Here is a 13772-nt window from a genome sequence, read left to right as displayed (position 1 = left end):
CAAGTAGTTGGACCTACTTTTAAAGCAAAACCAAAACCAACTCTTTAAACACAGTTTTCCAAGCCATAAACTACCATGTGACCCCCTTTGTACACCGTCCACCAGAGTCAAGAGATTTTCAGCTTTAAAGCTGCTTAATTACCTTTTCTTGTAAAAGGTTGTCTTTTCCAGGATTAGCAATCAGAGTCTTACATTAACCCTTTAAGGGACAGTGCCTTTAAAACACAAATTCTTTCAAAATGTTCTTACTCCTTGAAGATGAGCCATTTTCTGTAATTAAAGTGTTCATGACAATAGTGACACTCAATTGACATCTACGACCAGGAAATAGGAGCTGCAGCAGTGCTAGAAATCCCGAAAGATTAGTAAAACAGTGTTCAAATTTAGAATGGCTCATCATTTTAAAACAAAACAATAGTTTTCAGAAATCCTTAATTTAACATCTTGATCGCATACTAAAAGCTGTGGTAATGCATGAATATATACTATATTCAACTTGCACTATAATATAGCAGTGGAGATTGTCAGGTGTATATATTAACTGTAGCTGGGCAAATGCCTGAAGTTCCAAATGTTAATGTTGGAATGCTTTTGCTTTGCAGCAGTTTGTGAGAAGAAATGCCCGTCTAAAAGAAGCAAGCATAGTGTACACAGACGTTGATTTTGTGACCATGGCTTTTTAATGGGGTGAAATTTTGTTTGTAAATATAACAGTTTTGGGATCTGTAAAAGTTGTTAAAATGTACATTTTTTGACACTGGTGATTATTTTTCAGCCTGCAACTTTTCTGACTGACAAATTCATAAACATTAATGTGAATTTAAGCAATGTTGTAGTATTGGATGAGGAGGCAAAAAAGAGTCTTCATAATTTCGCTGCTATTGGCATTGACAAAATTGATTTTACTGCTTACACCATTGAGGTAATACTTTATTCTTTTTACTTTTCTAGGTGATAAAACATGTACCAACTGGAAAATATTACTTGATTTGAATTGCATACATTTTAAATCAAATCTCCTACTTGTGCTATCTTAAAATTATAAACCATTCCATCTCATGTATGTCAATGATATTGTTATTCAACTTAATTACAGTTAGACCTGGTGGTGCCATTAGTTTTTTCTTAAATAATGTTAAAACATCATGGCCAGAATTTTTCACTCAGCGTGCAGGTGTGCGCCCAATATGCTCGAGAGTAAAATGATGTGCGATGACTTTGGGCGAGCGTCCCAACATCATCGTGCATTCGTGCGATATTTTGGTTAGTGGGCGCACGTGGGAGTCGGCTGTGTGCCTGCCCACAATTAAGCGGCCTTAATCAATTAATTGGGAATTTTTCAACTGTTCGGTGGGCGGGCGAAAAGGCCAAGCAGCCTTTGCATTTTTGGTGACACCTCATCCACGGGCAGGGATGAGGTTTTGACCAGTGATTAAGAAAAAAACATTTTGCACTCTTATTTAACATGTCCCTGCTTATGTGATAGAATCACATGTGGGGATGTGTTTTCATTTCTTTATTTTGAGTGCTGAAAATCTTCAGCTCCCTGAGGCAGCTCTGTGCCTCAGGGAGGTTTTACTGTGCTTACGTGAACTTAAGGCGCTCGAGCTCCTCCTGCCCCACCCCGGCAGCACTGAGCAGTGCAGCACGAGTTTCACACTGGCTGGCCGTTAATTGGCCAGTCAGCATGAAGTTGCGGTCGGGACCTGATCGTGAGCAGCAGTTGGTTTCTCGGCTGCTCCCGGGCCCGCCCAATAAGGGCGAAATTCTGCCCCATAATCTATCGAATCCAAAGTTTTAAATTTAATTATAAACGTTCACCTTATGGATATGGGTTTAATTCAAGATTGTTTCCTATTGAAGGAAGTTGCCCATTAAACATAGAAAGATTTCTTTGTCACCTGTGAAATTAATACCCCAAATATGAAGTTCTCACCCTTTGTATCCATCCTTTGTAGCCTTGTACTATATAGTCTAGTGCACTACAACCACCCAAATTTTCTAACATCCAATTTTGGGTGCCTATGATCTTCCATCCCTTTGCCATGCCATTGATGCCATTAATTTTTGGCATAGGTTCCAAGCTCTGCCCCTCCCACTCATTTTTGTTTCCCACCTCTTTGACCAAGTTTTTAGTTACCCCCTGCTAATATTCCCTTCCTTTTGCTTGGCATCCATTTTTCCCTTATACTTCTGTAGAATGGATCTTAGATAATTTTTCTTCATTTCAGGGAGGTGGCGGTGCAGGGGAATTCTCACTGGACTAGTATCCCAGAAACCCAGGGTAATTCTCTGGGGACCTGGGTTCGAATCCCACCATGGCAGATGGTGAAATTTGTATTCAATAAAATATCTGGACGTAAGAGTCTGATGATGACCATGAAACCATTGTTGTAAAAAAAAATCCCATCTGGTTCACTAATTTCCTTTTAGGGAAGGAAATCTGCTGTCCTTACCTGGTCTGGCCTACAAGTAATGTGGTTTACTCTCAAATGCCCTTTGAAATGGCCTAGCAAGCCACTTAGTTCTCAAGGGCAATAAGGAATGGACAATAAATGCTGGCCCAGCCAGTGATGCCGACATCCCATGAACGAATAAAAAAAAAATTAAATATATATACAAGCATTTGCTTTAAAAGTTACAGAAGAAAATCTGCCACCTTTACCTGGTCTGGTGGGTTGTTGTTCATTCACATGGGAGATGTGTAAAACGCAAGAAATGATTTTATATAGTTCTATAGCGTACCTATCCATTGAGTCGACATCATTGTTTTACTGCAAGTGTGCGTTAATAAGCCAATAAGTTCACTTTCCTGTTTATTTCTAAAATTTTTAGCTCAAGAAAAGTGTGACTAAGGTGGAACTTCACACATTTGCAAATGATCTAGAGGCAAAAGCAAATGTATTGGTAAGTTTTGAACTTAGAAGCTGAACGCTGAGATTTGGGCAAGACTGAGAGGGAGAAATACATTGGCAGACACATAGAGATGCTTTCTCATCCTTGTGCATTAACAAAGAGACATATTTTCAGGTTCTTGTGGTTTATTTATTTGATACTATTATTAATAACTTCAAATTTAAATTAATTATGATGCAATGAACATAATTTCGTCGGTCTGTTGATCAATCCTTAATGCCTATGTTCATCTAAATTTGTCAGAATTTGTGTGAGGAAATTTATTATGTAAATAGTTTCTCTTTAGTTGGTGGGGAAACTACTAGTAAGAAATCGATATCAGGTTACTGTGGGGTCTTTTTGCAGATCAGAAGCTAAGCTTAATTTCTTTATTGCAGTAGAAGCTTGTGGATTCTTAAATAAACATTGTAAAATTTAATGCTGTGCTACAAAGCAAAGTGTAATCCTGATTTTGTACAACTGCGTCAATGCTTCTATGTCAATTCCAGTGGTGATGTTTGATTACCTACTTAAGGTTTATGTGAAATGTCTATTGTGGTTGAAAAATAAAAATGAATTGAAAAAATGAGATATTAGCATTTATGTCTTCCTCGTTGACATTAAGGAAGATGGCTGCCCTTATAATTGTCAATTTTTCACCCTCTCCTCTCTTGAAAGTGACAACTTGGACTGAGTTGGGAACAGTTGCTCTCCCAATATCTTGAGTATTCCCTGCACAAACTAATTAACCTAGACAGTATCACAGCACCATTCTGATATTTGGCATCCAAGTGCACATGGTTTCTGAGTAGCAGCCATGAGTTAAAACCTTGACTGTCTTTACTTCAAATTCTCCAATTTGCATATTGATGCCAGTTGTGAACCATTATTAGTACCCAAGTTGCGACCAGTTGACTTGCTGCTGGCTGAAGATTGAATCTTTTCCTGCTCTGTGCAATTTAGTGCTACACTAGTTCATCTTGTCCATGAGACCTACCTCCGGCTCCCTTGGACCCTATTCCCACTAAACTGCTGACCACCCAACTTCGCTTCCTGGTCCACATGTTAGCTGATATTATTAGTGAATCACTCTCTTCAGATGTTGTCTGTCTTTTCTTTAAATTTGCTGCTATCACCCCTGTTCTCAAAAGACAAACCCTTTTCCTTGCAAGCTACCACCCCTTCTTGAATCTCCCTTTCCTCCCAAGTCCTTGAATGTGTTGTCGCCTCCCAAATTAGTGCCCATTGTTCCCAGGAGTCTCTTTGAATCTCTCCAGTTGGTTGTTGGCTCCTGTCACATTACCAAAATTATCAAAGTCAAAAATAACATCCTATGTTAGTGACAAAAGCAAAATATTCCTCCTTGTCCTTCTCAACCTGTCTGTAGCCTTTGACACAGTTGATTGCTCCATCCTCCTCCATCGATGTCTAGCTGGCTGGGACTGCTCTCACTTGGTTCCCCTCTTATTTATTTAATTAAAGAATCGATAACAATGACTTCTCTTCCCATTCCTGCACATTTCCCTCTGTTGTCCCTCAAGGATCTATCCTTGGCCCCCTCCTATCTCTTGTCTACATGTTGTCCTCAGCAATATCATCCAAAAACACATCAGTTTCCACGTATACGCTGATAACATCCAGCTTTACTTCACCATCATCCCTCTTGACCTAGCCTCTGTCTCTAAACTGCCAGATTACTTGTCCAATGTCCTGTACTGAATGATCAAAAATTTCCTCCAATTAAGTATTGGGAAGACTGAAGCCATTGTCTTCAGTCCCTACCACAAACTCCTTTCCATCGCCACTGTCTCTTTCCTTCTACCGGGCAACTGCCAGAGGCTCAACGAAACTGGTCTGTTTTCACTGTTGTTTACTTATCTTGGGGTCAAGGCCCATGGCATATGTAATTATTGGCAAATCTGTGAACTAATATCATTATCAAGAAATTGGAAGAAATGCATCAATTTGAATCTTAGTAATTTCAAGCAAAAGCATTCAGTACTACATTGGAAAGCATACTTGATGCAGAACACATGATTTATAGGCCCTTCCAGTGGTTGATTGTCTAAAAATAATGTACAACATCTTCAGCCTGCAGGAGCCTTAGCGAATGCATTGAGAGGCCATGCAAACAATATTCGGGCAATCTACAAGCAGCAAGTTATGCCACTGGAACAAACTTTGGTAAGAAATGTACAGAGAAACATTTTATTTGCATCAAAGATTCAAGCTTCTGCTAGTGCAAAAGTATTATACCTTGAGACAATGGGTGGTATTTAATGGAGGCGATGGGGGTCTTGTGCTCAGATTGGATAGCCAATGAGAGTCCCATGTCGCTTCTTTTAAGGAAGGCCCACTGCATTTTAACTGGAAAGCAGCGGGCCTTGCCTGGGATCAAGGACCCTGAGGGCAGTTGTCCCATCAGCTGGAAGCTGTCAGCCAATCAGAGGACAGCAGCTCTATTAAACAGTAGCTGCATTGGAGAGGTGGTAGCTGTTGTCAGTATACACCCACTCAAGGCTTAGTATCATCACTGGATCCCAGTCTACAGGTGAATTATGGCAGGAGAGGGATCGCAGAAAAAAGTGGGAGAGAAGTTCAGCAGCAAGGCGTTGGCTCTCAGTGGGCTCTTCCCTTCCCGATGCTAGGTCCCTTGATCAGAAATTGAGTGCCTTTAAACAAGGGATTCCCCGGGAGTCTGTAGGCAACCCCGCACGAGTTTGTTTGTTGTGCTCCCTGCCCACTGTAGGGTTAATACCAGCGGTAATTGGATGAGGCCCTTAAGGACATTAATTGCCCACTTAAAGGCCTCAGTTAGTGTGGGACAAGAAAGCTGTCCATGGCCCCTCCGGCCACAGACGGAGTGGAGGAGGGAAGGCAGCAGGGACCCACCCACCACACCTGATTAAATACCCCCTCGCAACCAATGGGCATTAAATTCCACCCAATATTCCTATTTTTGACTCAATCTGAAAATATCTTTTCAGCTATATTGTTTCTTAATGGTGTGCTGAGAAGGCCAGCTGAAATGTTCATGCATTAATATGCTATGAAAATGTTATTGTCATTTGGGCTTGCATTTGTGTTCATGTCAAGGTGGCAGTCTCCGTAAGCAAACAGCTGCTTATGAACCAAAATAAGTATCCATTGTTATTGTTGTTTTGTGGATTTGCAACACATAGCTGCAGTACACTACTTACTGGAAAAAGCTATAATTGCATTTGCAGCTGTTTAATATTTAAAATCAAAAATGTTACCATGATTACAATGGAGTGATGCAGTTACCAAATCCAGAGTTTTCATATATACACAGGCAATCAAAATGTTAATATAGAAACAAAATACAGAATATGAACAAAATATGAAAGCAGATGCTGTAAATCTGAAATAAAAGCATAAAATGCTGGAAAAACTCAGCTGGTCTGACAGCATCTGTGGAGAGAGAAACAGAATTAACATTTTGAGTCCATATGACTTCTTCTGAGTTCTGAAGAAGAGTCAATCAAAATATTAACCTCAACGTTTAAATGGACAATTTGAACTGAGATTTATTGGCAACCTAGTGCTCCATTGTGACATCCTGAAGCAGTTGGAAGGTACTAGCGTCTCTGTGTAGCTGAAATGGGATCATCAAGTGAAATAGCCTAACTGTTCAAAAGATCTATGATGGAATTGTCCCAGATTTGCCCAAATTACAGCAGTGGGCGGGAAAAAGGATGTTTTATCCGCCGGCCACAATGGTGGCTTTTGGTGCCGTATCACCCCATTTCCGATGTGTCCTGCCTCTTTAATTATGCATTCATGGGGAACATGCCAGCTCACTGGCAGGCGGGTTTGTATTTTCCCGCCACACCATGACCTCAGCGCTTCCTCATTCCAGACGCCATATTTAAAGCGCACCAGAGCGCAGCCTACCTCATGCCTTCAGACCAGGACTGCTCCAGGTGACAAATGGCCTGAAAGCAAAGAAGATGGAAGTCCCCAAATCACACCTCTGGGGCACCTGCTGATTGCAGTGGAAGGCTGCTGTGATGTCCTTTACCCCTGCTCTGGCCGCAGGAGGTCCACCAGTGTCACCAACCCAGCCTAGGAGGTGGTGGCAGCGGTGGTCAGTGCCACCGGTGCACAGGGGAGGTCAGCCATCCAGTGCAGGAAGAGGATGAATGCTCTCGTCCATTCCACCAGGGTAAGTCAACCACCTCATCACTCTCAACTCATGCACTCACAAACCCATCACACATCCTGAAGGGACAACAACACTAACTCACGCACACCCTCACATCTCCATCAGACTCATATCCACTGGAGCTCGTGTCCTCATCCCGCCCATGCCTTCGCTCACCGCACAAACGTTCCATGCAGTGCCATGCCTCCTGCTCACACTTTCTTCATCTGTTTTCATGCAGAAGAAGCTGGCTCACAACAGCACGGAGAGGTCTCAGACCAGGGCTGCAGTGATCCACATTAGACCCCTCACTAACATTGAGGAGTGTGCCATCATGCTGACTGGTGAGGACATGAACTGGGCCTGCGGCGACAGTGAGATCGGTGGCGAACACCCACATGAGGATCCTGCATCCCATCATATCTCTCAACGCCACTGTGAGTGCTCTATCTCATGTTTTTGACTCTGCTGCCATACACTAATTATCTCTACTATGGTTCAAAGGGAGCTCTGCTAAGCAACTGACACCCTCAGCCAACCAGTCCCACAGCTCCACCAGGTCCTCGCCACCAGCCAAGAGGACACCTCCTCCATCGAAGAGCTGGAAATAAGCAGCCTGGAAGACCCATCGCAGCACTTAACCACACACCCTCCACCAGTGCAAGAGACACACACCTCGGTGGGACCTAGATCTAGAGCAGACTTGGGTTCATAATCTGGTGGTTGCCACACGGACACCTATCACAGCAGGAGGAAACAGGTTCAGCCGAGCTCCCTGGCACTTGGAGGACTGCTGGGGAAGAGGCATCAGATGATGAGTCTCTGGGTTTGGCTTTCAAACTCATTTTGCAGAGTCAGCAGAAGCTGGGGGACCATCACACAGAACTGTTGGAAGCTCTCAACAGAGTGGCTCATGAGTCAGAGGAGGGCGTCCACTTGCTCTCTGATGAAGTGGTGCCCAGATCTATGTGTATGGAGGTCTCCATTGAAGGATGGTGGATGCCATGGAGGCCCTGGTCCATCAGAACGCGGAGATGTGAGCAGACCTGCACTCCATTGCGGTAGCCATGGGTGAGTTCCTGCAGTGGCAATGTTAGAGGGAAATGGGGCACCTTGACATCCCTCCAGGTGCTCTCTCCCCTCAAGAAGTCAGGCCAGGGTCCTCGGACACCCGAAGGGAGGAGGAGCAGCAGCTGAACACCCCAGGGTCATTCACTCAGGAACCTCAGAGGCTGGTCTCTCCATCTGAGTCTCCTTTGCATGTGTCCCCCTCGAAGTCTGTCACCACAGAGGGAGCAGCTGGCCCACAAAAGGACAGCCAAAGCAAGCCAGGGCCCACAGGGCTTCAGCTCTCCAGAGGACGAATGCTGAAGTTACCAGAGGCAACAGAGCCAAACATTGCACGGGATGTCTCCACCCCTGCTGTGGATGTCAGGGCAGCACCTAGAAGTGGTAGGCCTAGAAAAGTTAAGAGTTTCTGATCACAAGTGGTTGCGTGATGAACACATTTTGTCACTTTATAATCTGAAAATATATTCACTTTCATTGAATGTGTGATGGTGTCTTTCAGTTTCATTTACAGGCTTCGTGAGTCCTCCCGCTGCATCCCTCCCATAGAAGTTCAGCTGCATGCAGCCGGACAACGAGTAATTCTGGAGGAAGAAGTTTGTCTGTGTAGCAGGGTCTTTCAGAGCATTCTCTGAAAGCATTCTTCCATGCGCGCAGAGCCTTCCTCAATCACACTAATCTCAATGTCCCGAGCATTTTCAATGTTACATTCTGAGATTCTCTTTCAGTTGTACATTTGAGCTGACCTGCATCTCTGCTCACCCACTGATCACACTCCCATGCAGCATCTGTACTTGTCCAATGCTTGGCTCCAATCACATTTGATTTCAACAGTCATAGTAGTTGTTAGTTTCCTCTCAGCTCCCCAGTCCTTTCCCCTCCCCCAGTCACCCATCTCCTTTCTCCCATCACTGTTGACCTCCTGGCATTACCTTCCACATCCCCACCATCACCTACCAACCAGAACCCTTTTCTTTCCAGTATGTCCAAGTGAACGTGCACGTTCCTTACCTTCCTGAGAATCCCACTCCCATTTACACTGACCTCCCAGACCTCCTCCTTCCCAGCCCCAGGTCCATGTCTGCCTCCTAGTCCCCACCAACCACCCTCACTGTCTCTTCTACTGCTACCGTTGCACTACCCTTCCAGCACACTCTGCCCCTCTCATACTCACCATTCCTTCCTACCACACCCAACCTCAGTGCACTCCCCACGAGGCAGTCATTGACTCTACACACCCCTCCCTTGCACGTTCAGCTGGACATCTCCGCTTTCCCCTTCCTCCCTCCTCCACCCTTCCTCCATCATCACTCTGAATCCCTTCCTCCCCTCCAGACTCCTTTCCCCCTCCAAACTCCTTCCCTTTCTCCCCCTTTACACCTCCTCTTTAGTTGCCGCATTCTCCCCATTGCACCCTCCTCTCTCCTCCAAACCTCACCACTCCAACACCTTCATTCCCCCTTCCCAACCTCACCAACCCCTCCCACTTCTGTTACACCTTCTTCTCCTAATCAAACCTACACCCACTCCCCCCACTGGCGATCATCCATAGCAGCCCTTGGCCAAGACCAGAAGCAGACCCCAGACGTCAACTGAGACCTGCCACCTTCACTGAACTGCTTTGCAGCAGCGCCATGCCCATTGAAATCCACCCAGCATGCGGTGCACATGTTCCTCCAGGGTTCAGTAGCCCTGATGGCAAGTCCCGACTTCTGCACGTCGCATGTGTCCAGACGTGTTCTGGGCTGGCGTGTTATCCCACTAATGTGAGCGGTAAATTTGACATGGTGAGATAATGCTAGCGAGCAGGCAAGATGATGAGATGCAAATGCTTCGAAATTAGGTTCCTGACATTGGATGGTGGGAAAGGCAGCCTGCTGTTGATGGGTGGAGCGGATGATAGCTAACTGGTTTCACGAAGGTGCAAATCTGATTTTTGGCCTTCCTGCCATATTGCCCAATCAAGCCCACCATGACGCCTGACGCCAAGAGGGGCAGAAAATTCTGGCTCATGATTTGATTAATTTGGGATCGAAAGCTACTGAGGCTTTGATCCAAACATAGAATCTATGGTGGCTATTACATTGTCCCAGAGAAGCAGTTAGATTTTATCTTGAGGATATCGCAGTTTAAAAAAATCTATAACTAAGATAGGTATATCTATAATATATATAAAATATATCTATATGCATATATGTGTGTGTATATTCTTAAAAATGTTAAATTTGCATCCACTTCCTGATTATGAAATCTAATTCTTGTTGTCAAGATTTTGGCAAACTTTTATATCAGCTTTGTCCATTATAAACACTAATGCCCGTTATCTCTAGACGAAACCCCTTGTGTAAACCTGTCACACACTACTTGTATGATCCTTCATTGGGGTGGCAGAGTGTTATCTTTTCACAACTAATTACTTAAGATAGTGGTTCTTAAACTGGGGTCTGCAGAGACTTTCCAGAGGGTCTGTGATGCAAGGTCAAATGCTGTGGTCAAAAGAAAGTGACTAAGTAGTGGTTGGGGGTGTGCTCAGCTTTTTGAGCACTCCTGCACTTCCCCTCCCTAAGTGCTTTCTCCATGTTCTGTTCTCCCCTGACTCCTATTCTCTCATGGGCCTTCCAAGATACAGAAATGTTCCAGTGAGAATCAGCACACTAGTGTCACTATTATCTGTAATTATCTGTTTTCTTAAAAGCATTATTGAAAAATGTTTTAGACGTAGCACTGTATAATATGAATATTGTATAGTTTTATCTTTAGATGGAATCCTATGATTACTAATCCATTTAAAAAGGGGCCTTTTAACCAAAAAGGTTTGAGGGCCACTGGCGATGCTTTCTGATCACAAATTTCTGACAAGTCTTGCACGTGATGCACACTTTGTGTTCACATCAACTTTAATTACATTATCATCGTTTTTGAGTCACTAATTATGTCAACATTGATAAATAGAAAAGCCTATTTATCTACATAAATCAAAAATGATTTATTGTTGTCAATACCAACAATGTCTGATATCTTTTTTGCAGGTTTCCAGTGGGCTGGGTGGCACTTGTGCAAATTTCCCAGGTGTATTGGACATGATTTTTCATTTTAATTTTTGGGTTTGTGGCTACCCTTTTTAGCCAGGCTTTTGGATTCTTGGTTACCCAGCTACTTCGTTTTGAACAGCAGCCTGCCACCTTACCTGTTTGCCACCAATTCCAACCTTGGATCATAGCACTCCTCCCTGCTTCCTTCCCTCAGCAGTGGTGGGAAGGTCTCAAGCACTCTGGACTACTCACCCATCTGATTAGTATTTTAATCACCTCAATCACGTCTCTCTGTCCCCAACTCTCTCTACTCCTTCTGATCCATGACCCAACTGATTAGTCGCTAGCATGGATGTCATACAATGTAGCATCAGCTTTAATGCTTCCTCATTCAATGCCACTGAACTTACAATAAGTTAGAGGTTGCCTTCTCAAAATGCATGGACCTTTGTAATTTTATTTTTTGCTTTGCACTTGATTTGTTTTGGAAGCTTTAAAATATTTTATGTTGATAGTGCAGTATGAATAAAAGAGGCATGGAGTCTTCCCAGTGGCATTTGATGAAGCCAGGTCTTGATATCATCTCTTCATTTTTTACATTTTTCTCTTCATTCTTTGGAAACTATCTTGTGTTTCATAAAACATTTTAAGCCTTTATGTATAAATCTGATTTCAGCTATGCATTTTAATTAACTCGCAATTCCTGTTTTTTAAATGCTTATCAGGAATACGTTGAAGCCCGGGTAAGTTCTTGTTAAATAACCCATCAAGGATTATACCTTTCAAATGTATTTCCTGGAAGACAATTTTAAACTTATGTTCATAATCAGATAGTGAACAACATTGGAACAGTTAGCAATTGGGCTCAACATGCTGGGTGTCTTTGGGCTGGCATGGACAAGATGGGCCGAATGGCCTCCTACTGTGCTGTAACTTTTCTATGGTATTGCGCTTGAGTGTTTTCATCAACTCCACCTTACCCATTTTCTACCATTTCCCTGAAACCTTTTCTCTCTCCAAAAATACATACAATAGCCTCTTAATAAAAGCAAAATACTGTGGATGCTGGAAATCTGAAACAAAAACAAAAACTGCTGGAAAAACTCAGCAGGTCCAACAGCATCTGTGGAGAGGAAGACAGAGTTAACGTTTCGAGTCCATGTGACTCTTCATCAGAACTAAAGAGAAAAAGAAATGTGGTGAAATATAAGCTGTTTAAGGGGGGTGAAGATCGTACCCCCTCCAGTCCAGCAACTACCACATAGGCCAGTTGAAGAGGAGAAGTTACAATCCCCGATCACACAGCAACCCACAGAGACTCGGGCTTCCTTCAACCAGTTTTATTCAAGCATATGCAAGGGAGCCACAATCATTCCTAAGAATGAAGACCCAGCTCCCAGATTGATTACATTTCATTACTTTTGTACTTTTTCTTATCATAATACATTTGAGTATATTTGAATACATCCAATCGATGACCAACACACCGGTCCCAAGTTAACACTGTCCTATTGAGTACATAAGCATGTGATTTTGCTGACCAATCATTCTAAAGGATGTGTACATAATTATCTTATCTAATCAAAATTAAAACATGTATGCAAAGACCTTGGTTCTCACAACTCAAGACTGTTTGTGTTTCATCAAAGCCCCCTCTTTGCCCATTGTACATCTTCCCATATCTAAGCTAAAACCATCTGCCCCTTCCCTATGTGAGAGGGGAGTGGACTTAATCTATTTTATGTCCTGCTTGTCTTTTCAGCCTGACTGTCAAGGTTGTACAATGTTCATTTGATAATTGTCAACTCTTAATACGCTTAGCAGCCATGTCTGCCTGGAGATTTTAAGTGTTCTTCAGTAAATTCTTAATGTTCTCTTTTAGCATTTTTAATTTTCCCCTAACATGGGGTTGGATAGGTGAAGCTGGATAGAGGGCCAGTGATAGGTGGAGGCAAAGGAAAGATGTCATAGACAAAAGGACAAAGGGGTGTTGACGGTGGTGATATTAGCTAAAGGATGTGCTAATGGTGACATTAAGGGTAGAAAGCAGGATGAGCAAGTGACAGATGGCCCTATTAGGGATGGGGTGGGGGTAGAGGATTGAAATAGACTAAAAGATGGAGATAAAACAATGAATGGAAATAAATTTAAAAAATAATAATAGAAATAGGTGGGAAAATAAAAATATATAAAAACATATAATTATTAGAAAAAAGGGGGATCAAAAAGAGGTGAGGATGGAGGAGAGAATTCATGATCTGAAGTTGTTGAACTCAATGTTAAGTCTGGAAGGCTGTAAAGTGCCTAATTGGAAAATGAGGTGCTGTTCCTCCAATTTGCATTGAGCTTCACTGGAACATTGCAGCAGGCTAAGGATGGACATGTGGGCATGAGAGCAGGGTTGTGTGTTGAAATGGCAAGTGACAGGAAGGTCTGGGGTCATGCTTGCGGACAGACCGAAGGTGTTCCGCAAATCATTCACCCAGTCTGCATTTGGTCTCTCCAATGTAGAGGAAACCACATTGGGAGCAGCGGGTGCAGTAGACTAAATTGAGGGAACTGCAAGTGAAGAGGGGGCAAGTAAAGGGGCAGGTGTTGCACCTTCTGCGATT

At 43.2% G+C, this 13772-nt stretch overlaps 1 protein-coding gene across 1 annotated transcript in view; it reads left to right on the top strand.

The window, feature by feature from the left end:
- LOC121279262 (prominin-1-A-like) overlaps window positions 1-13772 on the top strand; it is a 202796-nt gene that overhangs the window by 158995 nt on the left and 30029 nt on the right. Inside the window, exons 16-18 of the mRNA XM_041190363.1 lie at window positions 776-922; window positions 2836-2907; window positions 4987-5079. Of these exons, the coding sequence (XP_041046297.1) occupies window positions 776-922; window positions 2836-2907; window positions 4987-5079 (312 nt within the window). The remainder of the gene's footprint in view (window positions 1-775; window positions 923-2835; window positions 2908-4986; window positions 5080-13772) is intronic.

The sequence above is a fragment of the Carcharodon carcharias genome, chromosome 1 (assembly GCF_017639515.1).
Source record: "Carcharodon carcharias isolate sCarCar2 chromosome 1, sCarCar2.pri, whole genome shotgun sequence".
NCBI lineage: Eukaryota > Metazoa > Chordata > Chondrichthyes > Lamniformes > Lamnidae > Carcharodon > Carcharodon carcharias.
This window is presented reverse-complemented; position numbering and strand designations above follow the sequence as displayed.